The sequence below is a fragment of the Tupaia chinensis genome, unplaced genomic scaffold (genome assembly GCF_000334495.1).
Source record: "Tupaia chinensis unplaced genomic scaffold, TupChi_1.0 Scaffold000067_1, whole genome shotgun sequence".
NCBI classification, from domain to species: Eukaryota; Metazoa; Chordata; class Mammalia; order Scandentia; family Tupaiidae; genus Tupaia; species Tupaia belangeri.
The window spans coordinates 4,145,199-4,172,894 of record NW_006159526.1 but is presented as its reverse complement, the minus strand read 5'-3'; the positions used below and the strand labels follow the sequence as shown (position 1 = coordinate 4,172,894).

Below are 27,696 nucleotides of genomic sequence, written 5' to 3'. Positions count from 1 at the left end.
TCCATGGTCCAGGCTTGCTTTTAGAAGGAATGTTCTGGTTGTCGCTGTACAGAATAGGCATGGGTGACACCGGCGGCAACGCGTGTGTCAGGAAGGGCTGGGTTTCATTTCATCCTCCTGCCAGTCCTGTGAGACAGGACCTCCACTTCCCAGTTGAGAAAATGAAGACTCAGCGTTGTAACCCCACCTGCCCAAGGCCTAGCTCGTTAGGTCCACAAGGCATACCTGGACTTAAATCCAAAACGGTTTGACTCTAGCATCTGCACTCCTGAGAAAAATGCTTAGTTAGGGGCTGGCAGGTGGCGTGGTGGTTAAGGGTGCTGGACTCCCGCATGGCTGACCCATGTTTCGAGTCCTGGGCCTGGTGGCTTGCTTTCTCACTTTCCTTTTCTATTTCTCTCACTCTGTCTCTCTCTGATCAAATTAAAATAAACAAATAAAGTTGAATCAAATAATTTTTACAAAATACTTCATTATAGGGGCCAGCAGGTGGCATAGTGGTTAAGGTGCTGGACTCCCATATCGTTGACCACGGTTTGAGTCCAGGACCCGACAGCTTGAAACTCATGCGGAGCATGTGTGCGTGCCCAAAATCCTGAGAGGAGAATGGAGAAGAAGGGATTGAGGTATGGCCTTCCCCCAGGGGAATATCTCGTTTTCTGTCTTTCTGTCTCTCTGGCAAGTGCACACACCTGATAGCAAAAATCTCTTAAAAAAAAAAAAAAAAGCTTATTTATTTCTTCCACGAGAGCCATAGAAACACATAGGCACCCCCAAACAGGATCCTCATCCCATGCCCCACCCCCAGCCTCAGCCAGTCAGGATTGCAGGCTCGCACACGTGCCCGACATGCACAGAGGCCTTACCCTCATAAAGCAGCGAGCGGCTGGCCTAGCCTTTGCACTATTTTTTTTGGAGAGGTTTTTACTATAGAGCGTGTGTGCTCGCCAGAAAGACAGAGACAGAAAGTGAGAAATCACACACAAACACACATACACACCCAGAAGGATGGCCACACTGCAACCCCTTTTCCTCCATTCTCCTCTCGGGATCTTGGCCACACACGCACACGCGCCTGGTGTGAGTTTAAACCACCGGGTCTGGGACTCGAACCGCAGTCGACTACCTGGGAGTCCAGTGCCATGGCCGTTACACCAACTGCTTGTCCCGCGTTTGCACTTTTAACTCCACAGTAGCCAGCCAAGACCAGCACTGGCTCTTTCAGGGTGGGTCCCACGGGGGCAGGAGATGCACACAGAAGCTGACGCCTGCATGCTCCCCTCCCCTGCTGATTCTCCTCTAGCACTTACCACCAACTGACTTGTGAAGCCCTTTCCCACCCCTTAGTCCAGCCCCTGCCGACCACTGACCTTCTTTTTGACTTTCAGCCAGTCCCTGATCCTCTCTGGCTTCCCATGGCTAAGACAGAAGGTTTAGGGGCCAGCAGGTGGCTTGGAGGTTAAGACACTGTATTTCACATGGCCAACTGTGTAGTTCAAGTCCCAGACCTGGTAGCTTGAAAATCACACTGGGGATGGGAGGCAGCAGGTGGCATGGTGGTTAAAGCACTGAACTTCCACATGGCCAACCATGGCTTGAGTCCCAGACCTGGCGTCTTGAAACTCACGCAGGGCACATGAGCGTGCATGCCCAAAATCCTAAAAGGAGAATGGAAGAGAAGGGATTGTGATGTGGCTATCCCCCTGGGGAGTGATTTCTCACTCTCTCTCTCTCTCTGTGTGTGTCTCATGAGCACATGTGCCCTATAGCAGAAACTTAAAAAAAAAAAAAAAAAAAAAAAAAAAAGGAAGGTTTAGCCTAGTAGGTTCTGTGAGCTAGAATCCCACTAATCCCCAAACATACCAGACTGAGAGGAGGCAGCAGGAAGTTTTCGGGTTCTGGGATGGAGGACCGTTTGGGGGGTCTTATTCCCAGCAGCTCCACCCCCTCATCCTCATCCTCTGAGGTCTGGACCAAGGCCCTGAAGCAAAACAGGAACATTTTTCAGAACCCAGCAAATCTGGGTGCCAGCGTGAGCTGGGTTGAACATTCACTCGTTTTCCTAAGCACTATTTATTCCTTCACTCGTACACTCACCAAACCATCCACCAGCCAATCTCCCATTCGTCTCCCTACCTATCCATCCAGCCGTGTCCCTCCCCCTAGCCATCCTTCCACTCATCCACTTACCCATCTGTCCACCCACCCATCCACGCACCTGTTCACTCATTCATTCACCCATGTACTAATCCAGCTTCCCATGCATCCATCTGACAACCTGTCAACCATCCGCCCACCCATACAACCTTCCTCCATCTATCCTTCCAATCTAGCTATCCACCTACGCACCGTCTATCTGTCCATCCACCCATCCCTCCCTCTATCCATCCACCCACACATACAACCTTCATCTATCCTTCCAATCTAGCTATCCACCTACATACCGTCTATCTGTCCATCCACCCATCCCTCCCTCTATCCATCCACCCACCCATACAACCTTCATCTATCCTTCCAATCTAGCTATCCACGTATGCACAGTCTATCTGTCCATCCATCCATCCCTCCCTCTATCCATCCACCCACACATACAACCTTCCTCCATCTATCCTTCCAATCTAGCTATCCACCTACGCACCGTCTATCTGTCCATCCATCCATCCCTCCCTCTTTCAAAGAGGGATATTGACCCTTTGAAACTTTATGTCGAATTGCGCGTGTGTATACAATTTTGGGGGAAAGAATCCATAGCCTCATCACATTCTCAAAGTGTTCGAAAACTTAGTTCTAGACAGTTTCTCTCATACTACAACACTGTCTTCTGAACTGTGACAAAAATGATCACTAGATCAGATATAAATACATTTTAAAAAAGAGAGCCCAGGAGGCAGCAGGTGGGGTAGTGGTTAAGGCAGTGGGCTACACATGGCCAAGCACGGTTTGAGTCTCTCTCTGCCTCTCTGTCTCTCTGGCATGTGCAGTTGCCCTGTAGCAAAAATTTCTCTTAAAAAAAAAAAGGAAGACAGCCCTGGGCTGACTGGTGGGATTTGGATACGCAATGAGAGCCGTGGAGGGTGGCCCAGGAGGGGGCACACGTAGGCAAAGACGCGGAGGCTGCCACACCCCTGCATGTGTGAGGTCTGGCTGGAGAGGAGAGCAGACTGGGAGGAACGGTGAGCGATGAGGCAGGGGCGAGACAGGGACAAAGGGGTCTTGTCCACATTCTCTCTCTACCCCCCTTCCCTGCGGCTCACCTCTTCCGAGCCCCAGCCATGGGGGAGGATGCTGAGGGACCCCCTGTGGAAGGACTGGAGCAGCTCAACCGGGGGTCACTCCCCCAGCGAGGCAGCAGGGAGGGCTCGGGGGGTGGCGGTGACAAGCCGTGGAAGCTCCGGGCACGGGGCCGGAGAAGAGCCCCTGAAGGTCTGCGGGAGGCCCTGGGCAGCTGCTCGCTGGAGCTGAGCTGGAAGTCGTCGTCCATGGAAATGTAGGGAGCCAGCATCTCCAAGTCCAGGGCGTCGCCGTCCTGCGGAGGGCAGGGGAGTTAAGGACAGGAGCCTCGGACTCAGGTGGGCCTGGCTGGAGCCTCGGCTTCACCTGGCCTGAGCTCAGAGGTGAGCTTCAGTTTCCTCACCTGGAAAACGGGCGTGAGGGCCCCGTAGCAGCCACTCAGTCGCCAGGACAGCTCCCAGGGATCCACACCTCGGTTGTCCCCTACCACCCTGCGCCCCTACCATGGCGATTAGGGCTGAGCTGGCTAATGAGAGGATATGGTAGAGATGATGCCAAAGAGACACTTCAGGATCAGCAGATGGTGGAACAGCTACAACGCCAGACTCCCGCATAGTCAACTGCCGTTCGAATCCCAGATCCGGCAACTCAAAACTCATGCTGGGCACGTGTGCGTGTGCCCAATAGGAGGAGGAGAATGGGGAAGAAGTGTGGCCATCCCCCTGGGGGGTACTGTCTCACTTTCTCTCTCTCTCTCTCTCTCTCTCTCTCTGTCTCTCCAGTGAGCACAAACATCCCATAGCAAAACTCTCTCAAAAAATTAAAAAAAAAAAAAACGAGAGAGAGAGACACTTCCATTTTCGTTGCTGTCTCTTTCTCTTAGATCATGTGCTCTGGGGAAAGGCTCCCACGGCAGGAAACAGGTCTGCCAACAGCCTAGTGAGAGATCTTCCAGGAGAATCTTCTAGCTTCTGCCAAGACTCCGGATGACTGCAACCTCCGGGAGGCCCTGAGTAAAAGCCACCCAGTTAAATGGCTCCTGGATCCCCGGTCCTCAGAAACCCTGTGAGATACTAAATGCTTGTCCTTTTAACCTGCTAAATGTTGGAGTGATTGACCGTCCAGAATTAGCAGTTGGTACCGAGAATGGAGTATCTACAATAGGGAAGTGGGGAGTGGGCTAGAAGGATTTTGGATGAGCATTTGAGAGAAATCCTAAATTGCCTTGAATAAACTTTGTGTCAAAATCTGAACCTTGGGGGCCAGTAGGTGGCGTGGTAGTTAAGGCACTGGGCACTCCCACATGGCCAACCACAGTTTGAGTCCCGGACCTGGTGGCTTGTTTTCTTACTTTCTCTCTCTCTCTCTCTGTGTCTCTCTCTGGTCAAAAGAAAATGAATGGATAAATAAAATTAAATAAATAATTATTTTTTAAAAATCTGAACCTTGATGAGGTTGTCAGTGAGGGCTTAAAGGAAAGGAAGAAACATGATATATGAAACTGGAGGAAACTGGACGGGATTTCTGCCCCGTAGCCTGAAAGTTCAGCAACATTGCTGCCTGTAGTCCTTTGGAAAGTGGAAACCGGAAAACGTAATCAATGAATTAAACGATCTAGCCAATGCGATTTCCAGCTAAAGGCGTGGCCTAATTTCTTCTTATGACTTAAAGTGAAAAGCAAGAGGAGGGAACCAGCAGTTAGCGTAATGGCTATGTCACTAGACTCCCACGTAGTCGACTGTGGTTCGCGTCCCGGACCCGGTGGCTTAAATCTCACGCCGGGCGCGTGTGCGTGCGTGCCCAAGATCCCAAGAGGAGAATGGAGGAGAAGGGATTGCAGCGTGACCATCTCCCCTGGGGGGTGATTTCTCGCTTTCTGTCTCTATGTCTCTCTCTCTCTGTCTGTCTGTCTCTCTGTCTGTCTGGCGAGCGCACGCGCCCTATAGCAAAAACCTCTCCAAAAAAAAAAGAGGAGAGAGAAGAACTAAAGGGAGAAATATTAAACTTGTAGGAGCTGATATTAAACTTGTAGGAGCTGAGACTTGATGGTTTTCAAAACTTTCAACCTTCCTGGGAACCAGCAGTTAGCGTAATGGCTAAGTCGCTGGATTTCCACGTAGTCAACTGTGGTTCGCATCCCGGACCCAGTGGCTTAGAACTCACGCCAGGCGCGTGTGCATGTATGGCCAAGATCCCAAGAGGAGAACGGAGGAGAAGGGATTGCGGCGTGACCATCCCCCCTGGGGGATGATTTCTCGCTTTCTGTCTCTCTGTCTGTCTCTGTCTGTCTGGTGAACGCACGCGCCCTATAGAGAAAACCTCTCAAAAAAAAAGAAATTATTTTATGGGAACCAGCAGGAGGCATGGTGGTTGGGGCGCTGGACACTCCCACATGGCCAACTGTGGTTCAAGTCCCAGACCTGGTGGCCCGCTTTCTCACTTTCCCTCTCTCTCTTTCTGTCTTTCTCTGGCCAAATTAAAAATAAATGAATGAATAAATTAAATAATTATTTGGAAAAAAGAGAATTATTTTACTTAACTTTTTATTTATTTATTTTTATTTATTTATTTAAATTTGGCCAGAGAAAGACAGAAAGAGAGAGAGGGAGAGAGAAAGTGAGAAAGCAAGCTGCCAGGTCCAGGACTTGAACCACAGTTGGCCATATGGGAACCTGGCACCCTTAACCACCATGCCCATCTGCTGGCCCAAAAGTTAGTTGTTTTAGGGTGCTGGATTTTAGGAAATTTGTTATGTAGCAATAGGGAACTAACACATGATGCCACTGTCATCTCATCTATACACTCTATAAAGCATCCATTCAAACACCATCTATTCACCCATGAAAACACCTGCATAAATTTCATCCATCCATCCACCATCATCCACCGATGAAAACAGTGGTTTATCCATCACTTATCTATCCATTCATCTGTCTACCAACTATCCATCTATCCACTCATCTATCCATCCATCCATCCACTCATGTATCCATCCACCCATTCATCTAGCCAGCCAGCCACTCACCCATCCACCCATACATACATATATCTATTCATCCCTCCATCTATCCACTCATCTGTCCATCTATCCACTCATCTGTCCATCTATCCACTCATCTATCCATCCAACCATCCACTCATCTATCTATCCATCCATTCACCCATCCATTTATCTATCCATCCATCCACTCATCTTCACTCATCTATCCATTCACCCATCCACTCCTCTATCCATCCACCCATCCACTCATCTACCTATCCATCCATCCACTCATCTATCCATCCACTCATCCATTCATCTATCCATCCACTCATCCACTCATTTATCCATCCACTCATCCACTCATCTATCTATCTATCCATCCATCCACTCATCTATCCATCCATCCATTCATCTCCACTCATCTATCTATCTCAAGAGGAGCCCCCTGACCTTGCCTTCTTCTGTGGCTGGGCTTGGCACTCTGAGAGACAGTGCCCCTGAACGAGGTCAGAGTTGGGCAACTGGTGGTCTTGGGAGGGAGTGTGGGTCCCATAGAGCCCAGGAGAGGACAAGGAGAAGCAGGTGCAGAAGCTGCCCTCAGAGGGCCTGCTCTGTCGGCCAGGACCTGAACTGCTGTTGTTCCGCGGGCCCAGAGGGAACTATGCTCCCTCAGCAGGCATTTGAGCTCAGCCATCCCACCGCTCCTCTCTGAAGCTGAGATACATTGGTCTCCAGAGCATAAGCCAGCCCGTACCTGAGCCACATCTAGATCTGTCTCCACCGCCTCAACGTCCTCCCCAGAGGCTGAGAGGCTGTGTGCCTCCCCCAAGCCCACAAGCAGTTCATCTGGGAGGGCAGCCTGTGGGACACAGAGAGACAGGAGAGCTTGAGCCCGGGAGACGCCAACAGCAAGGCAGCTTGAGTTCGGGGGCAGAAGTGGGGTAAAAGGTCAAACAGCGGTGCCACCAAGGGGTCAAATGGCAACTGTTGACACGTTTTGAAGCTGAGCTGGTGATTGAGCACTGGAGTGCCTGGAATACTCAGACTGATGGCAGACATCGAGCCTGAGGCTGACATTCAGGTCTTTGGGCTAGTCTCGGAGTCCGAAGTCTAGGGAAAATGCAGAGTTCAACACGCCAGGGGTAAGGGTGAGGCCAAAGGTCACCATCTATATTTCTCAGGGAGGGAGAAGATATTTTCTTGGGGTGGTGGGTAAGACTGAGGACAGTCCACATCAAGTAGTGGGGTCAAAGGTCAGGCTCAGCCCACCACGTAAAAATGGTAACCCCTACGGTCTACTGAGCACCTGGTAGGTGCCAGCTTCTCTGAGTGCTTCCCATGAGCAATCTGATTTGACCCTACAGTCACCAATGGTGTGGCTACTTGTCCCCTCCCTCACTTCATAGATGAAGAAACTAAGCCCCCGGGAACTCGTCTGCACAGAGGAACGCAGTTGGTAGGCGGTGAGTTTAGGATTTGAATTCGGGTCTGTGCAAATTAGACATTCTGACTCTTTGAGGTCAAAGTTCACAAAGACTGGATACTTGGTCATACGCTGGAGGAGGGGCTACCCCACGTCAGTCCCAAACACCCCAGGTTGGAAACCAGATGCTGCAATTCTGACAGCTGAAGAATTCAGGGTTGGTTTTTTTGTTTCTTTTCTTTTTTTTCTTCCTTTCGCCTTCTTTCTTTTTCTTTTTTCACAATTTTTAAAAAAAGAATGACTTAGTTCTGTTTGTTATTATTACTTTTTTAAGAGAGAGATTTTTTCCATGGGGCACGTGCACTCGCTGGAGAAACAGAAAACAAGAAATCATCCCCCCAGGAGGGATGGCCACACTGCAATCCCTTCTCCTCCATTCTCCTCTCAGGATCTTGAGCACACAAACATGCCTGGCATGAGTTTCAAGCCACCAGGACAAGGACTCGAACCACAGTCAACTATGCCAGAGTCCTTCGATATAACCATTATGCCATCTGCTGGTCCTTTATTTATTATTATTATCATTATCATTTTAAATTTTGCTATAGGACACATGCACTCACCAGAGAGAGAGAGAGAGAGAAAGTAAGAAAGCAAGCAAGCAAGCTACCAGGCCTGGGACTTGAACCGCAGTTGGCCAGGTAGGAGTCTAGTACTCTAACCACGACACACCTGCTGGCCCCATGGAAGCCAGATCTTAAAAGAACACCAACCTCATCTCATCCCAACCTCTCACTATGCAGATGAAGAAACTAAGGCCCAGAGAACAGGGTTTGAGCCAAAGGCCAAGGCAGCCTGGATTCTGAGTGTGGTCTTGGATCGAGTGGTGGAACTGCTTACCGGAAGAGGACTTTGGGGGCGCCGTGTGGCTGGGGGTGTGCTGGGGGAAGCAGCTACTGAAGTCCCATCCAGGATGGGCGCCAGGAGGCGGCGGAGGTCAGGACTGCAGAAACGGCGAGGGTCAGCAGCCAGGGTGGCTTCGCTTAGGGCAGGGGGGTGCAGGAAGGCGAGGATCCGGGGACCAGGCGCATCTGCAGGACACATGGAGACAGGAGGACACAGGGTGGTCATCTAGGGCCTGAAGCCAGAGCTCGCCAAGCCACCCCCAGGGAACACGGTTGACATCTTCCCCCACCCAGGATGACCACTGTCCATAGTGCTGAGCAGGAGGGGCCTGGAGGACCCTGACTGGGCCAGGGATGGTGACCAGACTGTGGAGAGGCCCTGGAGGGTTCTAGAGGAGAGGTCCCACCATCCAGAACAGCATTTGGCCACTCAGTTCTTGGGGGCTTGCATCTTAGGAGAAAAGATGACCCAAAGCCCGCAAGGAGGTCCTAGAGTCCCTAGAGGTAAAGGCATGGCTCAGGACCAACTCCAAGCCAGAGGAAGATGGGCACCAGCAAGCCTGCCCCACACGCAGGGGCGTGGACTGCCTGCAGGAGCTTGGAGAAGGTGAGACCTTGAAGAGCAAACAGGAAGGGAAGCTCGTCCAGGATGGGGAGAGGGGAGAAGGAAGGAGGAGAAAGGAGCTGGAATTGGGAGGGTCAAGACAAAGAGCAGTGAAGCAGAAACCGAGAAGAAGCCAAAGGGCACGAGCAATGGGAAGCCATAGCAGGTATTAGAGCAGAGGGCGACAAGAGTCTGAAGCGATCATCCCATAGACACAGGAGAGGGGGAGGCACGAGGGAGAAGAGCATTCTGGGCAGAGGAATTGCAAGTGCAAAGGCCCCAAGGCATGGAAGAGTCTAGAAGTTCCCAGAGCTCCAAGGAAGCTTGTGTGGCTTGGAGGGTGAGTGAGAAGGGGAGGAAGGGTCTCCAGGTCCCTCGGGGCCTGCTGAGCCTTGTTAAGGCATACAACCGCTCCCAGCCCCAGCCTGACCCATACCAAGGCTGTCCCCAGGTTTAAGGGCGTCCTTCTGGGCAGGGGCGCCCCGCCGAGTGGGTCTGCGAGAGTGTCGCTCTGTTTGCTCCAAGGACAGCACCACTCCGGTCTCTTCCACCCGGCTGGGGTACAAGGCAGAAAGGGGAGTGGGAGTCAGGGGGCCCGGCGCCGGCCACAGCCCCTCAGATGTCCTAGAGTTAGCAGTCATTTCCAGGGGCTGCAAGGCACCCTGCAGAAAATGATCTCCCCCGTTTGCTTCTCACAAGGATCTGCTTTTTCCTGAGGCCTTTTATACTAACAGCATCTAAAAGAAAGTTAAGTTTGTCGCTTCCCTAGCGCCCTCTGTAGGAGGAAAGAGAGAAAAAAAGAGCTGGCATTCAGCCTGGAGAGGAGACTGCGGGTGGGGGTGGGGGACAGAGAGAGAGAGGGGGTAGGAGATGGAGGGAAAGAGGGGGAGATAGGGCAGAGAGAGGGACAGGGGTGGGGGGGAGCAAAAGGGCTAAGAACTAAATACGCTCTAAGTATTTACTTCAAAACATAGTCTTATAAATATGCTGACAAAAATATTTTTAACATGTTCTTTACATCGCCAAATATGAAGAATTCATAGGGCTACACTTTTATGAATAAGATTTTATTTATGAAGCTTCTATTCATAGACTTTTTTCATATTCAAGGGAACAGATTTATAAATACATCCTTCTCATGCCCCCGCCCCCCCGGCCCTGCCATCTCTAGCTGCAGAGACAACCCGATTGTGCTCTGAGCACACTGGCCATTGGAGAATTGGCCAGGGGCTGAGGCCAGGCCCTCATTTGCATCTCATTTGCATCTCGTTTGCATCACACCCTCCAGGACAGAATGCAGGTGGGCCTGCCCCCCCACCTCAGCTCTCTGAGAAGCTGTGACCCTCTCCCCGCCCTCACGAAACCCTTCCTGAGTTGGAAACCTCCTAACTTAGGTTGAACCAAAGCCTCTTAGTCCCTTGAAAAACATCAGTACACACAGTCTCACATGTAGACACACTCAGAACATTCTAGCTCACACACAGGAGCAGATAGGCACACACGCTCCATACTCTTGGGTGTATGTTTATGCACTTACACCACATGGAGATCACACGTCCATTCATTTCACAAACATGTCTTAGTCACGCAGCATTGTGGAGTGGTTCAGGGCAAACACTCTGCAGCTAGTGCCTGGGTTCAAATCCCAGGCCTACTACTAGAGGGGGAGATAGGGCAGAGAGAGGGACAGGGGTGGGGGGGAGCAAAAGGGCTAAGAACTAAATACGCTCTAAGTATTTACTTCAAAACATAGTCTTATAAATATGCTGACAAAAATATTTTTAACATGTTCTTTACATCGCCAAATATGAAGAATTCATAGGGCTACACTTTTATGAATAAGATTTTATTTATGAAGCTTCTATTCATAGACTTTTTTCATATTCAAGGGAACAGATTTATAAATACATCCTTCTCATGCCCCCGCCCCCCCGGCCCTGCCATCTCTAGCTGCAGAGACAACCCGATTGTGCTCTGAGCACACTGGCCATTGGAGAATTGGCCAGGGGCTGAGGCCAGGCCCTCATTTGCATCTCATTTGCATCTCGTTTGCATCACACCCTCCAGGACAGAATGCAGGTGGGCCTGCCCCCCCACCTCAGCTCTCTGAGAAGCTGTGACCCTCTCCCCGCCCTCACGAAACCCTTCCTGAGTTGGAAACCTCCTAACTTAGGTTGAACCAAAGCCTCTTAGTCCCTTGAAAAACATCAGTACACACAGTCTCACATGTAGACACACTCAGAACATTCTAGCTCACACACAGGAGCAGATAGGCACACACGCTCCATACTCTTGGGTGTATGTTTATGCACTTACACCACATGGAGATCACACGTCCATTCATTTCACAAACATGTCTTAGTCACGCAGCATTGTGGAGTGGTTCAGGGCAAACACTCTGCAGCTAGTGCCTGGGTTCAAATCCCAGGCCTACTACTTATGAGCTGTGTGACCTTGAGCATGTAGCTGAACCTCTCTGGGCCTCAATTTCCTCTTCTGTCAGAAGGAGATAACAGGACCTCCTCCTCAGGTCGTCATGAAGATGAAATGAGTTACTACATGTGAAATGTATGTGCTGGGCACGTGGTCATGTAAGTGTTTGCTATTATTTTTATTATTGGGTTATCGGGAAAGTCATGATGCATTTTTGCATAGAAAAACACGGAAAAAAGACCGAGGTTTTTTCCACAGGGCACATGCGCTCAGCAGAGAGAGAATGCACATGTGTCCAGCGTGATTTTCAAGCTGCTGGCACTGGGACTCAAACCACAGTATTCTATGTGGAAGTCCAGTGTCTTAACCACCTGCTGGCTTCACTAGTATTATTTTTTTATTTTTTATTTTTGGAGAGGTTTTTGCTATAGGGCACGTGTGCTTGCCAGAAAGAGAGAGAGAGACAGAGAGACAGAAAGTGAGAAATCACCCCCCAGGGGGGATGGTCACACCGCAATCCCTTCTCCTCCATTCTCCTCTTGGGATCTTGGGCATGCATGCACACACGCCCAGCGTGAGTTTAAGCCACTGGGTGCGGGACTCGAACCGCAGTGGATTACATAGGAGTTCAGCGACATAGCCATTATGCCAACTGCTGATCCCCTTTCACTATTATTATTTTTTAAATGGTTTTTCTTCTCTTTCTTCAAGGTGTGGGGGCGGGGGACACACACACACACACACACACACAAGCATACCCAACAGGGTTTCCATGCCATAACTCGTCCCAAGTCTCAGCCACCCAGAAACGTGGGTATGTGCACCTGCATATGGTGTGCACAGAGGACACCGGGGCGTGAACTCGGGACCCTCCTGTGAGGCTTCGGCATTGCAGAGCACTGCGTTATCACTGCTCCAGCACCGCCGGCCCTGTTCTTACTCTTTGTGGCGCAGCTGCTGTGTGCCAGGCACCACGCTCGGCACTGAGGACTCAGCAGCAAACGAGGCAGACAAACTCCCTGTCCCCCCAGAGATTAAGTGCTCATGGGAAAAAAGACAGACCTTACATAAAATACTACATACGGACTAATTAAGTAATGCACTCGAGGGACCAGCAAACGGTGTAATGGTTATGTCATTGGATTTCGTCTTAGTCAACTGGCTAAAACTTATGTCAGGAGCATGTGCATGCATGCCCAAAACCCTGAGAGGAGGATGGAGGAGAAAGGATTGTGGCATGGACATCCGCCCTAGGGGGGTGATGTCTCACTTTCTATCTTTCTGTCTCTGTCTCTCTGGTGAGCGCACACACCTATAGCAAAAATCTTTTTAAAAATTGAGTAGGGAGGGACCAGCAGTTAGCGTAATAGTTATGTTGCTGGACTCCCACGTAGTCGACCGCGGTTCGCGTCCCAGACCCGGTGGCTTAAAAGTCACACCGGGCATGTGTGCGTGCGTGCCCAAGATCCCAAGAGGAGAATGGAGGAGAAGGGATTGTGGCGTGACCATCCCCCGTAGGGGGTGATTTCTCGCTTTCTGTCTCTCTGTCTGTCTCTGTCTGTCTGGCAAGCGCACGCGCCCTATAGCAAAAACCTCTAAAAAAAAAAAAAATTGAGTAGGGAGGACCAGCAGGTGGGATGGAGGTTAAGGCACTTGAACCACATGGCTGACCGTGGTTCAAGTCCTGGACCTGGCGGCTTGAAAATCACACTGGACACATGTGCGCGCATGTCCAAAATTCCAGGAAGAGAATAGAGGAGAAGGGATTGCGGCTTGGTCTGGGGGGTAATTTTTCACTTTCCCTCTCTCTCTGTCTCCCTCCAGCAAGCACACATGTCTGACAGCCAAAACCTTAATAAATAAATGAAGATGGAATAAAGGAAAAAATGGAGTATGTGTTGGCTCCATGCTGCAGCGGTAACGCACTGCTGAAGAGAAGTCAGACCCCACATGGTGGCCCTCGTTTGAATCTGTGGACTGGTCAGCCTGAAATACACATAGGAGTGTCCAGGAGCTGATGGGCCAGCGGACTGGAGGAGGGGGTCACAGCATGAGCCGGCCCTGTGGAGGGTTCTTCTCTCTCTTCATCCTCTTTCTCATTCTCACACGCATGTGCACACACTCTATCATTAATAAAGGAAAAAAAGCTACGCAGTGGATGCTGAGCAATGATTAAAACAAAAAAAAAGAGTATAAGACGGATCTAGAGAGGCCAGCAGGTGGCATGGTGGTTAAGGCACTGGACTCCCACGCATGCGCACGGCCCCAGATTCCAGGAGGAGAATGGAGGCGAAGGGATTACGGTGGCCATCTCTCTGGGGGATGATTTCTCACTTTTCCGCTCACTGTCTCTATTGCTCTCGCTCTCTTGCGAGTGCATGTGCCCTAAGGCAAAACCTCTATCAAAAAAATATATATATGACTTATTATTATTATTTTAATTTGCCATAGGGCATGTACATTCACCAGAGAGAGAGAGAGAGAAAGAGAGAGGGAAAGTGAGAAAGCAAGCAGCCAGGTCTGTGACTTGAACTGTGGTTGGCCATGTGAAAGTCCAGCACCTTAACCACCATGCCACTTGTTGGTCCCCTTACTATTATTATCTTTTTCTTTAAGAGAGATTTTTTGCTATAGGGCACGTGCACTTGTTGGAGAGACAGAGAGACAGAAAGCGAGAAATCAGCCCTCAGGGGGGAGGGTAGTCATGCCGCAATCCCTTCTCCTCCAGCCTCCTCTTGGGATTTTGGACACGCACGCACATACATCTGGAATGAGTTTTAGGCCATTGGGTCTGGGACTCAAACTGTGGTCAACTATTTAGGAGTCCATCTATGTAAACATTACGCCATCTGCTGGTACCTATTATTATTTTTTAATTTGTTATAGTGTACATGCATTCACCAGGAGTGAGAGAGAGAGAGAAAGTGAGAAAGCAAGCTTCCAGGTCTAGGACTTGAACCATGTTCAGCTGTGCAGGAGTCCAGCACCTGAACACCACCTGCTGGCCCCACGAGAGTTTTTTTTTTCAGTTGCCGAGGGCTTATGCACTCAATAGAGAAAGAAAAGACTAGATAGAGAGATGGAAAAAGAGAAATCACCCCCAGTGGGGAATGGTCCCACTCTAATCTCTTCTCTGCTTACCCATCCAGCTGGGATTTGAGGTGTACGCCTGGTGTTTTTTCAAACCACTGGGACCAGGATTCAAACTGCAGTTGGCCATGTGGGATCTGGCTCCCTGAACCACTAGGCTATGGGGCTGGCCAGCAAGAGGATGTTTGTGGGTGATGAAGCTGTTCTCATACCTGATTGTATTAGAGATTATTCAGTTGCATGCATCTGTGAAAACTCATAATTGCACCCCAAAGAAGGAATTTCATTGTACCTCAATGTCTAAAACAAAAGACGAGGTGCTGGCAGGTGGCGTGGTGGTTAAGGGTACTGGACTCCCACATGGCTGACCCCAGTTTGAGTCCCAGACCTGGTGGCTTGCTTTCTCACTCTCTCTCTTTCTCTCTCTCTCTCTCCCTCTCTCTCCATCTCTGGTCTCTCTCTCTGTTCCTCTCTGGTCTAATGAATGAATGAATGAATGAATTCTTAAAAAAAAAAAAAAAAAGATGGTTCTCTTGGGTTTCTCACTTTAACTTGAACGTAGAGTCCTTTCTAATCTAAAAGAACAGCGCGTGTACCCATATCCACGCATGTGTACATGCAACCTCCTGTGTGTGCATTCACAGGGCCATGCACTGCCCACCTATGTACGCATGTGCACACTCCTTTACACACACGTATGCGTGATACACATGTACGTGTGCACACACACGCATACACTTGTCCATGCACAGGTGGACCAGACCCACCCAGGCACCGCCGCACACCCTCCTGCTTACCTGATCAGGAAGTGAACACAGACGATACTCTCCGCCTGGGGGCCCCGGCCCCCTGACACCACTGTGGCCTGGGTCTGGGTCCACAGGTAGCCACCACTCCGGGCCAGGAAGCGGTACTGCCCCGTTACTGCCTGGCCCTTGCTCAGCACTGAGAAGGGGACGGGGAGGGGTCAGGGCCACTGGGGAGAGAAAGCTCTGGGACTGGGGCTAGGCATTAGGGGGTCAGGGAGAAGTTCCTTGGGCACTGGAGGGGCAAGAAGCAGCTGGGGAGTGAGGAAGGCTGTCTGGGCGGTGGGGAGCGGGGGCCTGGCATGAGCAGGGGCTGTGCAGCAGCTGGCTCCAGGTTGGAACCGGCACACGTACAGGTGTGGATGCTTCTGCTGACCGCGTCTGAGTCCAGCGCGTGGATGTACTCGTAGGCAGAGCAGCCAATCAGGTCGTCGGGGCTGTAGCCGGCCACGTCCGCGATCCTGGGGGAGGAGGCAGTGCGGCCTGGTTAGGGTTCAGCTGGCCAAGGTGGAGGGTGGTGGTGGGAAGGGGCAGGAAGACACAGAGCCAAAGCCAGCAAGACAGAGAGACAGGCTGTGACAGAGAGAAAGGGCGGGAGCGAGAAGTGGAGAATCGTGGCCCCAAAGTCATCGCACCCCGAGTCCCGGAACGTGTGCGCGTGCTCCTCTACACGGCACGGGGGAGGAAGTGAAGGACCCTGAGCTGGAGACAGTCCTGGAGTATCTAGGTGAGCCCGCTGGATCGCGAGGGTCCTTAAAGAGGGAGGCAGCAGGGTCAGAGAGAGAAAGGAGTGGGGCCACCCGACGCGGAGGCTGAGCCAATGTTCTGAAGCCAGAGGAAGATCCCCCTCCCCCCAAGGAGAGCTTTGCGCGGCCGGCACCTGCATGCCCGCCTGCACTCAGCCCTTGTCACGGGAGCGGCAGTGCCGCCCCCGGTGCGGGAGCCCCAGGGCTCATGGCTGGCGAGTACATGAGGCAAACATGTGGATGAACAAATGGAATATTATCTAGTCATGAGAAGGATGAACTCAGGCCAGTCCGTGGTGTGGTGGTTAGGGCAGCTGGATCCCACATGGCCCAATGCAGTTCGAGTCCCACACCTGGCAGCTTGAAAAACCTGCCAGTTGTGTGTGCATGCCCAAAATCCCCAAAGGAGGGCGAGATGGAGAAGGGATTGTGGGGTGACCATGCGCCATGAGGGTGCTTTCTCTTCCCTGCCTCCTGTTTCTCTCTAGTGAGGCAAATTAAAGGGGGGAAGGCAGCTAGTGGTATGGTTGTTAAGATACTGGATTCCCACAGGGCCAATCATAGTTCAAGTCCCAGACTCAGCAGCTTGAAATTCATGCCAGAGGACCAGCACTTGGCATAATGACTACGTCATTGGACTCCCATGTAGTCGACCGCGGTTCGAGTCCCAGACCCGGTGGCTTAAACTCACACTGGGCGCGTGTGTGTGCGTGCCCAAGATCCTGAGAGAAGAATGGAGGAGAAGGGATTGTGGTGTGGTCATCCCCCCGGGGGGTGATTTCTCGTTTTCTGTCTCTCTGTCTCTCTGTCTCTCTGTCTTTTCTGGTGAGCTCACGCGTCCTATAGCAAAAACCTCTCCAGAAAAAAGAAAAAAGAGAAAGAAATTCATGCCAGGCACTCGTGTGTGCTCAAGATCCTGAGAGGAGAATGGAGGAGAGGAGATTGCAGTGCGACCATCCTCCCTGGGGGTGCTTTCTCGCATTCTCTGTCTCTCTCCAGCAAATACACACACCCTGTGGCAAAGTAAATAAATAAATGAAATCCAGTCATTTGAGACAATGTGGGTGAACCTGGAGGATGACGCTAAGTAGAATAAGGCAGGGCTGGGAGACAAATACTGTGTGTTCTCACCCATTAGTGGAAGGAAAAAGGTTCGACTACACAGAGGGGGAGAGTGTAGCAGTGGACGCCAGAGCCGAGGGGAAGAGGAGCGTAAGTGAAGGAAGGGGGAGAAGGAGAGAGGACGCTGGCTGTCACCGAGTGCCTCCCGTGCGCAGGGCACCGTGCCCACTGCTTTACAGAGCTGACGCATTTAAGAAAAGCAGCAAGGCCAGCCCCACACGGCAGTGGTTAGGCTCTGCACAGCGGAAGCCAGATCCCACATGACTGACCAGAATTCGAGTCCTGGCCCTGTGAACTTCACAGACACGATGTTCATATGCAAAGATCCTGACCGGATAAAGAAATGGAGAGAAAAAAAGATTGAAGTGTGACCAGGCCCCATTAGGGAGAGCTCTCTTTCTCTATTTCATGCATTTAAAAAAAGAAAGAAAGAATGAAGGGATCAGCAGGTGGCATGGTGGTTAAGGAGCTGGACTTCCACATGACTGCACTTCAAGTCCTGGACCTGGCAGCTTGCTTTCCCACTTTCTCTCGTCGAATTAAAAAGTCATTTATTAAAATAATAAATACACTCAATAAAATAATTCTAAAAAAAAAAAAAAAAGAAGAGATCAGCCCATAGAGTGGAGGTTAAGGCACTGGACTCCCACATGGCTGACTGTGGTTCAAATCCTGGACCTGGCAGCTTGAAATTCATGCTGGGCACATGTGTGTGCACGCCCAAAATCCTGAGAGGAGAATGGAGAAGGAGGGATTGTGGCATGGCCATCCCCCCTGTGTCTCTCCAGGGAGCACATGAACCCTGTGGTAAAAACCTGGGAGAGAGGAAGGAAGAAAGAAAAGAAAAACAGGAGTGGTAGGAACACTAAGAGAAAGATTCAGAGACAGAAGAAGAGAAAAGCAAAGGGAAAAAGACTCAAGATTCGGAGAGAAGCAGTTACAGGAAAAGACAGAGATAGATGGAGTCAGAGAGACAGAGACAGAAGAGAAAAAGGACGCAAGGGAGAAAGGCCGGTGGGTGGGAGGGAGGGGAGACAGGAGCAATCTGGCAGAGGGGAGAGGCCGGGCCGGGCCGTCCCAGCCCACCTCTCGTCGCAGTAGGTGAACTTCATGTCCAGGCTATGAAGGCTGAGGAAGGCCCCCCGGCCCAGCGGGGGCTCCAGGCTGCCCGGGTGGGGGATGGCTTCACAGATGAGTACCAGACAGTGCAGAGGGGGCTCCAAGTGGGGGCTCCCGGCGGGGGAAGGCTGTGCGGGGCACTCGTAGGCCCTCATGTGTCCGGAGCAGTGCAGCACCTGGCAGGGGGAGGGGTGGTGGTGATGCACCACGATGATGCTGGGGGCTCCCCACGGGCTCTGCAGGCCCACAAGCAGCCAAGAAGAGACCCCTGAGAACTCCAGAGGCCGCTCAGAGAGCTCAGAGAATCCAGATTCCACACCCACAGGGCCCAGCCTAAGAAAGGCTGCTGGGAACCCTGATTCCAGACACATAGCCTCCCAGGTGCCCGGAGGTTCCTTAGACCCAGCCTGTGAGCCCCACAGGACCCCTGGCCCAGGAGTCCCTTGAACTCCAACCCCCCTGGACACCTTAGGGGCTCAGGCCCTGCCCCAGCAGGCCCCAGACCCCAACCCTCCTCCAGGCCAGGCCCCGCCCACCTTCCAGGTGGCTGCCTTGAGGTTGAGGGTGCGCCCGCGGCTGGTGAGGGTGCTCTTCATGCGCAGGGACAGGCAGCGCTCAGTGGGGGCCTCTGGCCTCTTCTTGGACAGGCCTAGGGGCAACCGAGGGTCAGCAGACAGGGAAGGTGGGACCCAGGGCCCCCACACCATGGTTGCCACATGGCCCCCGCCTTACCCCAAACTTGGGACGGACCTGGTATTAGAGAGAGTTCCCTAGGGCAGAGTTGCATTCCCCATGTCCCCTCAGACCCCAGGGTAGGGTCATGTCCCCTCAGACCCCTGGGCAGGGCCACATTCCCTCAGGTCTCACAGGAGGGCCACATCCTCCTCCATATCCTTCAGCCTGGTATGTCTCAGCCTGGTGCCTCTCAGCCTGGTATCTCTCAGCCTGGTACCTCTCAGCTGGTATCTCTCAGCTGGTATCTCTCAGCCTAGTACCTCTTAGCCTGGTACCCCTCAGCCTGGTACCTCTCAGCCTGGTACCCCTCAGCCTGGTATCTCTCAGCCTGGTACCTCTCAGCCTGGTACCCCTCAGCCTGGTATCTCTCAGCCTGGTACCTCTCAGCCTGGTACCCCTCAGCCTGGTACCTCTCAGCCTGGTACCCCTCAGCCTGCTGCCCCAAGGAGGAGAGGCCATGCCGAGGGAGGGTGGAGCCTCAGCACCCTCCTCTGTGGGGGGCAGAGCTCTGCGGGGAACTCACTCTGCCGGGGGGTCAGGGCGTCCTGGAGCTCCTCGTGGTCACAGGGGTGGATGAAGTCAAAGATGCTGTGTCCGATGAGCTCCAGCTGCCAGGGAGGGAGTAGAGCTTTCCCAGGGCCCGGCCCTCTCCGCCTCCCCTCGGCGCCCTGGACCACCTCCCCATCTCCCGCTCGCTCATCACTCGCTCACTGACCACTGTGTCTGCAGCACCTGCTCCTGCCAGGCCCTCGTGGTGTGAAAGCAGTGACCACGCAGACCAACCCCGCCCCGAGAGCTGACCGACTAGTGGGCGACAGACAATGACGTGACGAGTGGTGGACCCAGTCACACAGAAACAGAGCAGGGAAGGAGATGCAATCACGGATGCATTACAGGGAGCAGGCTAGACTGTTTCTTCGAGGGGGCGACATTTTTAAAAATTGCTGAACGAAACAAGAGAGGTGTTCTAGAAAGGGGGAAGAGCAAGGACAGCCCGAGAAGAGACGCCATCGAATCACGCCTGTCTGGCATGCCGACTACTCATTTCCATTCAGGAAACAAGGAAGCTGGCTTCCACGTGGTCTACTGCAGTTCGCATCCTGTCCCACAGCCTGAAAAACACTCCAGCCATGTGTGCTTAAGAGCTCAAAGTGCCCACGGGAGTCACTCCCCACTAGGGGTGCTTTCTCCCTCCCCTTCTTTCTGCCTCTCTCTGGCAAAGTGCATGAGCCCTCTGGCAACTGAAAAAAAAAGTCGGGGAGCCATCAGGTGGCATAGAGGTTAAGGCACTGGACTCCCACATGGCCAACTGTGGTTTAAGTTCCAGGCCTGGAGGCTTGAAAATCGGACTGGGTATGTGCATGCATGCCCAAAATCCTGAGAAGAGAATGGAGAAGGGATTGTGGTATGGCCATCTCCCTGGAGGAGGGTGATTTCTCACTTTCCCTCTCTCTGTCTCTGCAGCGAGCACACGTGCTCTACAGCAAACATCTCTTTGAAAAAGTCAATTTAGGAATAGCCCCATGCTGGGAGGAGGGGACCCACGCCAGCTCACAGCCTGGTGCTGGTGATGTCAAGAGGGAAGACAGTACTTGCTCCTCTGACAGCACCTCCTGTGGCTGGATTCGAACCCTGGCTCTGCCACTACCTAGCTTTGGGACCTCCGAACAGTCAGCTCTCTGAGTCAAAGAACTCACATGAACCAAAGTGAGAGCCAGGACTGGGGTAACCAGGCAGGGTAAAGGACAGATGCCAACTATGGAGCCCATGTATGCAAAACAGGAAAAGAATGTCCATCTCCCATGGGGCTTGGAGTAAGGATCCATTAAACTTAGCAGGGCCATCAGGCAGTGTAATGTCACATTGGACTCCCACACGGCTGATCATGGTTTGATCCCTGCACCTGACAAGATGAAACTCACGCTGGGTGCGTGTGCATGCGTGCCTAAGGTCCTGGGAGGAGAATGGAGGAGAAAGGATTGTGGCATGGCCATCTCCTCTGGGGGGTGATTTCTCATTTCTCTCTGTCTCTCAAGCAAGCATACACGCCCGATAGCAAAAAATCTCTCAAAATAAATAGATAAATAAATAAAAATAAAACAAGCTCTCTTTCCCAGACCTCTTTGTCTCTGCTTCCTGCCCCAGCTATCTTCTCCCACTTGAGAATGGCGTTTGCCCTTCGCCCTTGCTGACGCCCCATCTCTGGTCTCACTCCCTCCAGCTCTATCTCCATGCAGCATCTAGAGGGATCTTTCAAAAGTGAAATCTGTTCTACCTCCCTGCACAGTGCCCTGGAGGTAAACTAATGGCTAATTTGGCCATAATTATCTAGCCAGTGCTAACCACTCTAGTCATTGTTGATCACCATAGGGAGTGTGCGCTCACCAGAGACAGAGAATGAAAGGGGGAGTAAGAAATCACCCCCTAGGGGGGATGGCGATGCTGTAATCCTCTCTCCTCCATTCTCCTCTTGGGATTCTGGGCACACACAAACACGTGCCTGGCGTGTTTTTTCAAGCCACCAGGTCCGGGACTCGAACCTTGTAGTCAACCACATGGGAAGAAGCTTCTTAAGCACCATGCCACCTGCTGTCCCCACTCCAGCCTTTTCTGTCTCCACTTCTCCCACCGTACTCCATGCCTAGCCCACAGCACCCTGTTCGATGTCACCTCTGGGCGTTTGTACACTCTGTTCCCTCTGCCATGTAGAGTCCTGACCTTCACCGGTCCCATCCACTCCCCTTCGATGGCTGCGTCCTTTGGGTTTCAGCCCAAATGTCCTCTCCAGGAAGTTCCCGACTCCCCACGGAGGCTGGATGAGGACTCCTCTCAGAGCCCCAGTGCTCCCACAGCGGCCCCCAGGCCACCCAGTACTCCACCCTGACCATTCTGAGTCCTCTTGTCTGATGACGCCCTGTGAGGGAGACTTCAAAAAGTCTGTAGAAAGCTGAATTAAAGTACAAGGTTACTTGGGCACAACAAGTTTTTCAAAAATCCATGCAGCTTTTCACAATGCCCATTTCCCCTGATTTCTGAGACCCCGCGTAGCTCCCTCAGTAGGGCACGTCCCATAAAGGGGGGACTTCCCCAGCGTCACACCAGCACAGGGCCAGGCACAGAGTAGGCAGCTCCTCTCACCTGACTGAGACCCAGGTGTTTGCTGACATTCTCCGACAGGTACGCCATGTCTCCCTCGGCGGTCAGCACCATGATGAAGCCCTCCAGGGCCTTCAGGTAGCAGGCATCCAGAGCTTCTGCCCCTGCTCCCACCTGGCTCCACTGCCCTGGTGCCCGGGGCGGGACGGGGCACCTCTAGTCAGTCGTGGGTCCACCTGGCTAGCCTCCCTCTGCCTTTCCTTGCTTAGAGGAACTCACAGGTACCCCGGGTGAGTTGGGGCACCCCCCATAGGCTTCCTTGCACCCCCAACGGTAGAGGGCAGGGCACCAACCTCTGCAGTTAGGAGCATACCTCCGGGGACAGAATACTAAGGGGGTGGAATCCTGGGAGGTCGACATTCCAAGGGGCCAGGGCTGAAGGGGGTTGGAACTCTGTGTGTGGCGGGGAAGGACCAAGCATCCCAGGGGTTCAGAATTCTCGGAGGGCAGGATCTTCCTGATAGGTGGAATTCTAAGGAAGCAAGAGGCTGAATCTAGGGGCTCAAAAGCCTCCAGGAAAATACCATTCCATGGGGCAGGGAGTGTCATGGGCAGAGCCTACCAGAGGTGACACTATTTCCTCCAGAATAAAATCTTCCCAGGGTGCTGGGGTCCCAAAGAGCGCGTGTGTGCGTGCGTGTGTTGGGGTGTCTATGTGTGGCAAAGCCTCCGGTGGAGTGCAATGCGAACTGGGTAGGAATTCAAAGGCAATAAGCCATAGCACTAGAGGGTTGGAAGGGGAAGAGAATTTTGGAAGGGGAAGAGAACTCTCAAGTATTTAAAATCGGGCGGCGGAGCTTCCCAAGGGTGTGTCTCAGAAGGGGATGCAGCACATCCTTAGGGAGCGGGCAGGCCTGGATTCTATGGACGGCGAGGATTCCCAAGGACCATCCCAAGGGGCGTGGCCTCACAAGTGATAGACTTCTAAGGGGTGGGGCTTCTGAGAGCGCTGGGCTCCGATGGCCTAGAACCCGAAAGGGGCGGGGCCTCGCCGGGAACGGGGATCCCGGGGGGTGGGGCTCTGCCGGGACTCCATCTCCAGGGGGCGGGGCCTCGTCGGGATGAGGTTTTCCAGGCTCCCCCCGGGCGAGGCCTAGCCGAGACCGGCCTTCCCCGGGCGGCGCAGAGGCGGTGCATGCGCAGGTAGCTGATGGTGAGGCGCATGATGGAGGCCTTGTCCAGGTGCGCGCTGACGCCGCGAGCGAAGGGCAGCGTGTGCGCCAGCTGGTACAGCACCTCGGTCTCCTGGCTGCGGCGGCTGCGGGCTGCGTCCCGGGACTTCTCCTTGCGCAGCTCTGTGCTCGACCTGGGGGTGTGGGCAGCGTTCATTGGTGGCGTCCCCGGAAGGGAGAGAGGACAGGACGAGCACGTGGGGCCCTAGCACATGGGGCCCGCGCTCACGCAGGGCAGGGCTGCGGCTGTGCAGGCCCCGCTCTGTGGCCCCGGCCCAGCGAGTTCGGGTGGGAGGATGACACTGTGCAGCCCCTCCTAGCCCCGGATTTTACCTGTCGCCGTGCCAGCCCATGCCGCCCTCCCGGCTCCTCGGCTCCTCTCTTCTCTCCCAGGCGTGCCGAGGGCTGTGCTGTCCCCTCCCTGACTTATCTGCAGTTCATTTCCCGGGCTAGGGACGGACGCTTAGGGGACAGGGAGGCCTCCAGCTGGGAGGGGGCTGGCCGAGCTGGCCCGGAGCCAGGGAGGGAGGGAAAGCGAGGGCGAGGCCTGCAACCTCCCAGAGCTCTCCATTGCCCTTTCCCTCCGCAGTCGAGCTGAGTCTTCAGAATCTTGGAACACGGATCTCAAAGTCTAACGACCCTCCCACAGGGCCTTAAAAAGGCAGGGCCCTGCCAGGGTGACAGGGCACTCCCACCTCAGCATTCTGTCCAGCCAACGGCTAACCACTCATCCCTGCCCTTTAATCCACTTGAAATTCCCGAATTTAGTGCATGTGTGTGGGGGGGGTAAGGGTGGAAGAATGAGTATAGGTTCGTCCGGAACATCAGCCACTCACCCCGCTTTTCTCAGTATGTCAGTCACCGTGCTAAGTGTGTACCTCAATTCCACGTACTGCTCCGACACCCCAAGAAGGAAGAAAGTAACATTATGCCCATTGAACAGACGAGGAAACAGGCCCCCAGAGGTGGTGTGCTTGCCTGAACTCCAGGATTTGAACACTGTTTGAACACATACAGTTCTCTGTCTCTCTGATCCTGGGTTAACTCTAGATTTTAGTGTTTCTCCCTCTTTCTGTCACTGTTCTCAAATGCCAACTCTAGGTCTGTCTGATCCAGTCTCTGTACTCGGAGTTTTTCGTTTCCTTTCGCTAATAGCAAGGGTCTTACCCTGTTGCGGTCTTCCTGCCTCACTCTCTGCCTCCCGGCTGGGACTATTGGTGTGCAGTGACCTTGAGGTGGGGCCAGGAATTGAACCTGGGCCACCCACGTGCTCTCAGGCTGCAGAGCTCAGCATTAGCTACACAGGCCTCCCTGGCTGGCCAACATGTCCATAACTGAATATGAAATTATAGAGAATACTCAATCCAGCATGGCATATGCAGTCTTACCTATGTTTATAATAATGACAAAACCATTGATAAGAAGCAGTGTCGGGGTCCACGGGTGGGGTGGTGGTTAAAGCGCTGGACTCCCACACAGCCAACTGTGGTTCGAGTTCTGGACCTGGCAATTTGAAAATCATGCCAGGCGCGAGTGCATGCGTGCCCAAAATCGCAGGAGAAGAACGGAGAAGGAATTGTAGCATGGCCACCCCTCCAGGAGGGTGATTTTGCACTTTCCCTCTCACTGTCTCTGTGTCTCTCTGATGAGTGCACAGAGACTCATTTTGCCCTGTGGCAAAAATAAATAAATAAAAGACATTTAAGAAGGACATTTAAGAAGGCTGGCAGGTGGCGTGGTGATAATGGGTGCTGGACTCCCACATGGTTGATCACAGTTCAAGTCCCAGACCTGACGGCTTGTTTTCTCATTTTCTCTCTTTCTCTCTCGCTGTGTCCCTCTCTGGTCAAATTTTAAAATAAATAAATAAATAAATAAGGTTAAACAATATAATTCTTTTTTTTCTGAAAGGTTTTTGCTATAGGGCGTGTGCACTCTCCAGGCAGACAGAGGGAGACAGAGAGATAGACAGTGAGAGATCACCCCCCAGGGGGGATGGCCACACCTCAACCCCTTCTCCTCTAGTCTCCTCTCGGGATCTTGGGCATGCACGCACATGTGCCCAGCATGAGTTTAAGCTACCGGGTCCTGGACTTGAACCGCGGTCAAGTACATGGGAGTCCAGCGACATAGCCATTACGCTAACTGCTGGTCCCAAATAATATAATTCTTCTTAAAAAAAGACAAAAGAGAAAGTGTGTCTCTTGCTTGAATCATGATTCGAATAAACAAATAAAAACTAATAATAAGACACTAAGAAAATAACAGTGAGAAGCATGCGGTTTGCTAAGCATTTATGTGTCTGGCAACAGTGCTACACACAGTGCTCCCTCCGTATCTGCCAGGGAGTGTTCCTAGGACCCCCATGGACACCAAAATCCTGGCATGCCCAAATCTCATAAAACATGGAGTTGCTGGGACCAGCAGATGGCATAGTAGTTACATCACTAGACTCACACATATTCAATTGCAGTTCAAGTCCCAGACCCTGCAGCTTAAAACTCGTGCCAGGTGCATGTGCGTGCATGCCCAAAATCCTGAGAGGAGACTGGAGGAGAAGGGATTACAGCATGGCCATCCCCCTGGTGGATCGTGATTTCTTGCTTTCTGTCTCTCTGGCAAGTGCACACACCCTACAGCAAAAATCTCTCTTAAAAAAAGAAAATGGTGGGAACCAGCAGTTAGCGTAATGGCTATGTCGCTGGACTCCCACGTAGTCGACTGCGGTTCGCGTCCCAGACCCGGTGGCTTAAAACTCACGCTGGGTGCGTGTGCGTGTGTGCCCAAGATCCCGAGAGGAGAATGGAGGAGAAGGGATTGCGGCGTGACCATCCCCTCTGGGGGGTGATTTCTCGCTTTCTGTCTCTATGTCTCTCTCTGTCTGTCTGGCGCGCGCACACGCCCTATACCGAAAACCTCTCAAAAAAAAAAAAAATGGTGTTGCTGGGTCAGCCAATAGCATGGTGGCTAAGGCAGCGGGACATTGCATGGTTCAAGTCTTAGATCCAGCAGCTTGGACAACACCGTGTGCATGTGGGTGTGTGCCCAAAGTCCTGAGAGGGGATGGAGTAGAAGGGCTGGCAGTATGGCCATTGCCCCTGGGGGTGCATTCTCTCTCTCTGGGGAGTGCACATGCCCAATAGCAAATTTGTTAAAAAGTCGCTAAAATTTGCATATACCCATGCAGTCAACATTCTCACATGCTGTAAATCATCTGTAGATTACTGATAATACCCAATACTACATAAGTGTATATTCATGTTATATGAATAGTTATACAGGTTTTTATTTGTTATGCTTTGCTACTATTGTTTGTTTTTAGTTTGCTAAAGGGCGCAAGCACTCACAGGAGAGAGAGAATGAGAAATCACCCTGGGGGGTAGCCACAGCACAGTCCCTCCTTCCCTCTTCTCTTCTTGGGATTTTGGGCACACACACACGTGCCCTGTGTGATTATTTTTTTTAGAGAGAGATTTTTGCTACAGGGTGCAATGTGCTCACCAGAGAGACAGAGAAAGAGACATCACCCCCTGGGAAGATGGCCACGCTGAAATCCCTTCTCCATCCTCCTCTTGGATTTTTTGGGGCATGCATGCACATGCACTCCATGTGAGTTTTAATTTTTTTTTTTTTGAGAGGTTTTCGCTATAGGACACTCGCCAGACAGACAGAGAGAGACATAGAGACAGAAAGCGAGAAATCACCCCCCAGGGGGGATGGCCATGCCGCAATCCCCTCTCCTTCATTCTCCTCTCGGGATCTTGGGCATGCACGCACACGCGCCCGGCGTGAGTTTTAAGCCACCGGGTCCAAGACACGAACCGCGGTTGACTACGTGGGAGTCCAGCGACATAGCCATTACGCTAACTGCTGGTTCCCTCCATGTGAGTTTTAAACCACCAGGTCCAGGACTCAAACCATGGTCAGCTACATGGGACTCCAGCAATGTAACCATTACACCATCTGCTGGTCCCAGCCCTGTGTGACTGACTTTCTTTCTTTCTTTCTTTCTTTCTTTCTTTCTTTCTTTCTTTCTTTCTTTCTTTTGTAGAGGTTTTTGCTATAGGGCACATGTGCTCGCCAGACAGACAGAGATAGAGAGACAGAAAGCGAGAAATCACCCCCCAGGAGGGATGGCCACGCCACAATCCCTTCTCCTCCATTCTCCTCT

At 52.3% G+C, this 27,696-nt stretch overlaps 1 protein-coding gene across 1 annotated transcript in view; it reads right to left on the bottom strand.

Annotated features, from left to right (window-relative positions):
• HIF3A (hypoxia inducible factor 3 subunit alpha) overlaps nt 1-27,696 on the bottom strand; it is a 42,421-nt gene that overhangs the window by 6,316 nt on the left and 8,409 nt on the right. Inside the window, exons 2-13 of the mRNA XM_006142098.1 lie at nt 23,472-23,659; nt 22,336-22,484; nt 19,721-19,805; nt 18,999-19,111; nt 18,430-18,638; nt 15,830-15,936; nt 15,467-15,614; nt 9,583-9,701; nt 8,538-8,728; nt 6,969-7,073; nt 3,255-3,526; nt 1,864-1,981 (exon numbers count right to left, since the gene is read on the bottom strand). Of these exons, the coding sequence (XP_006142160.1) occupies nt 1,864-1,981; nt 3,255-3,526; nt 6,969-7,073; nt 8,538-8,728; nt 9,583-9,701; nt 15,467-15,614; nt 15,830-15,936; nt 18,430-18,638; nt 18,999-19,111; nt 19,721-19,805; nt 22,336-22,484; nt 23,472-23,659 (1,804 nt within the window). The remainder of the gene's footprint in view (nt 1-1,863; nt 1,982-3,254; nt 3,527-6,968; nt 7,074-8,537; nt 8,729-9,582; nt 9,702-15,466; nt 15,615-15,829; nt 15,937-18,429; nt 18,639-18,998; nt 19,112-19,720; nt 19,806-22,335; nt 22,485-23,471; nt 23,660-27,696) is intronic.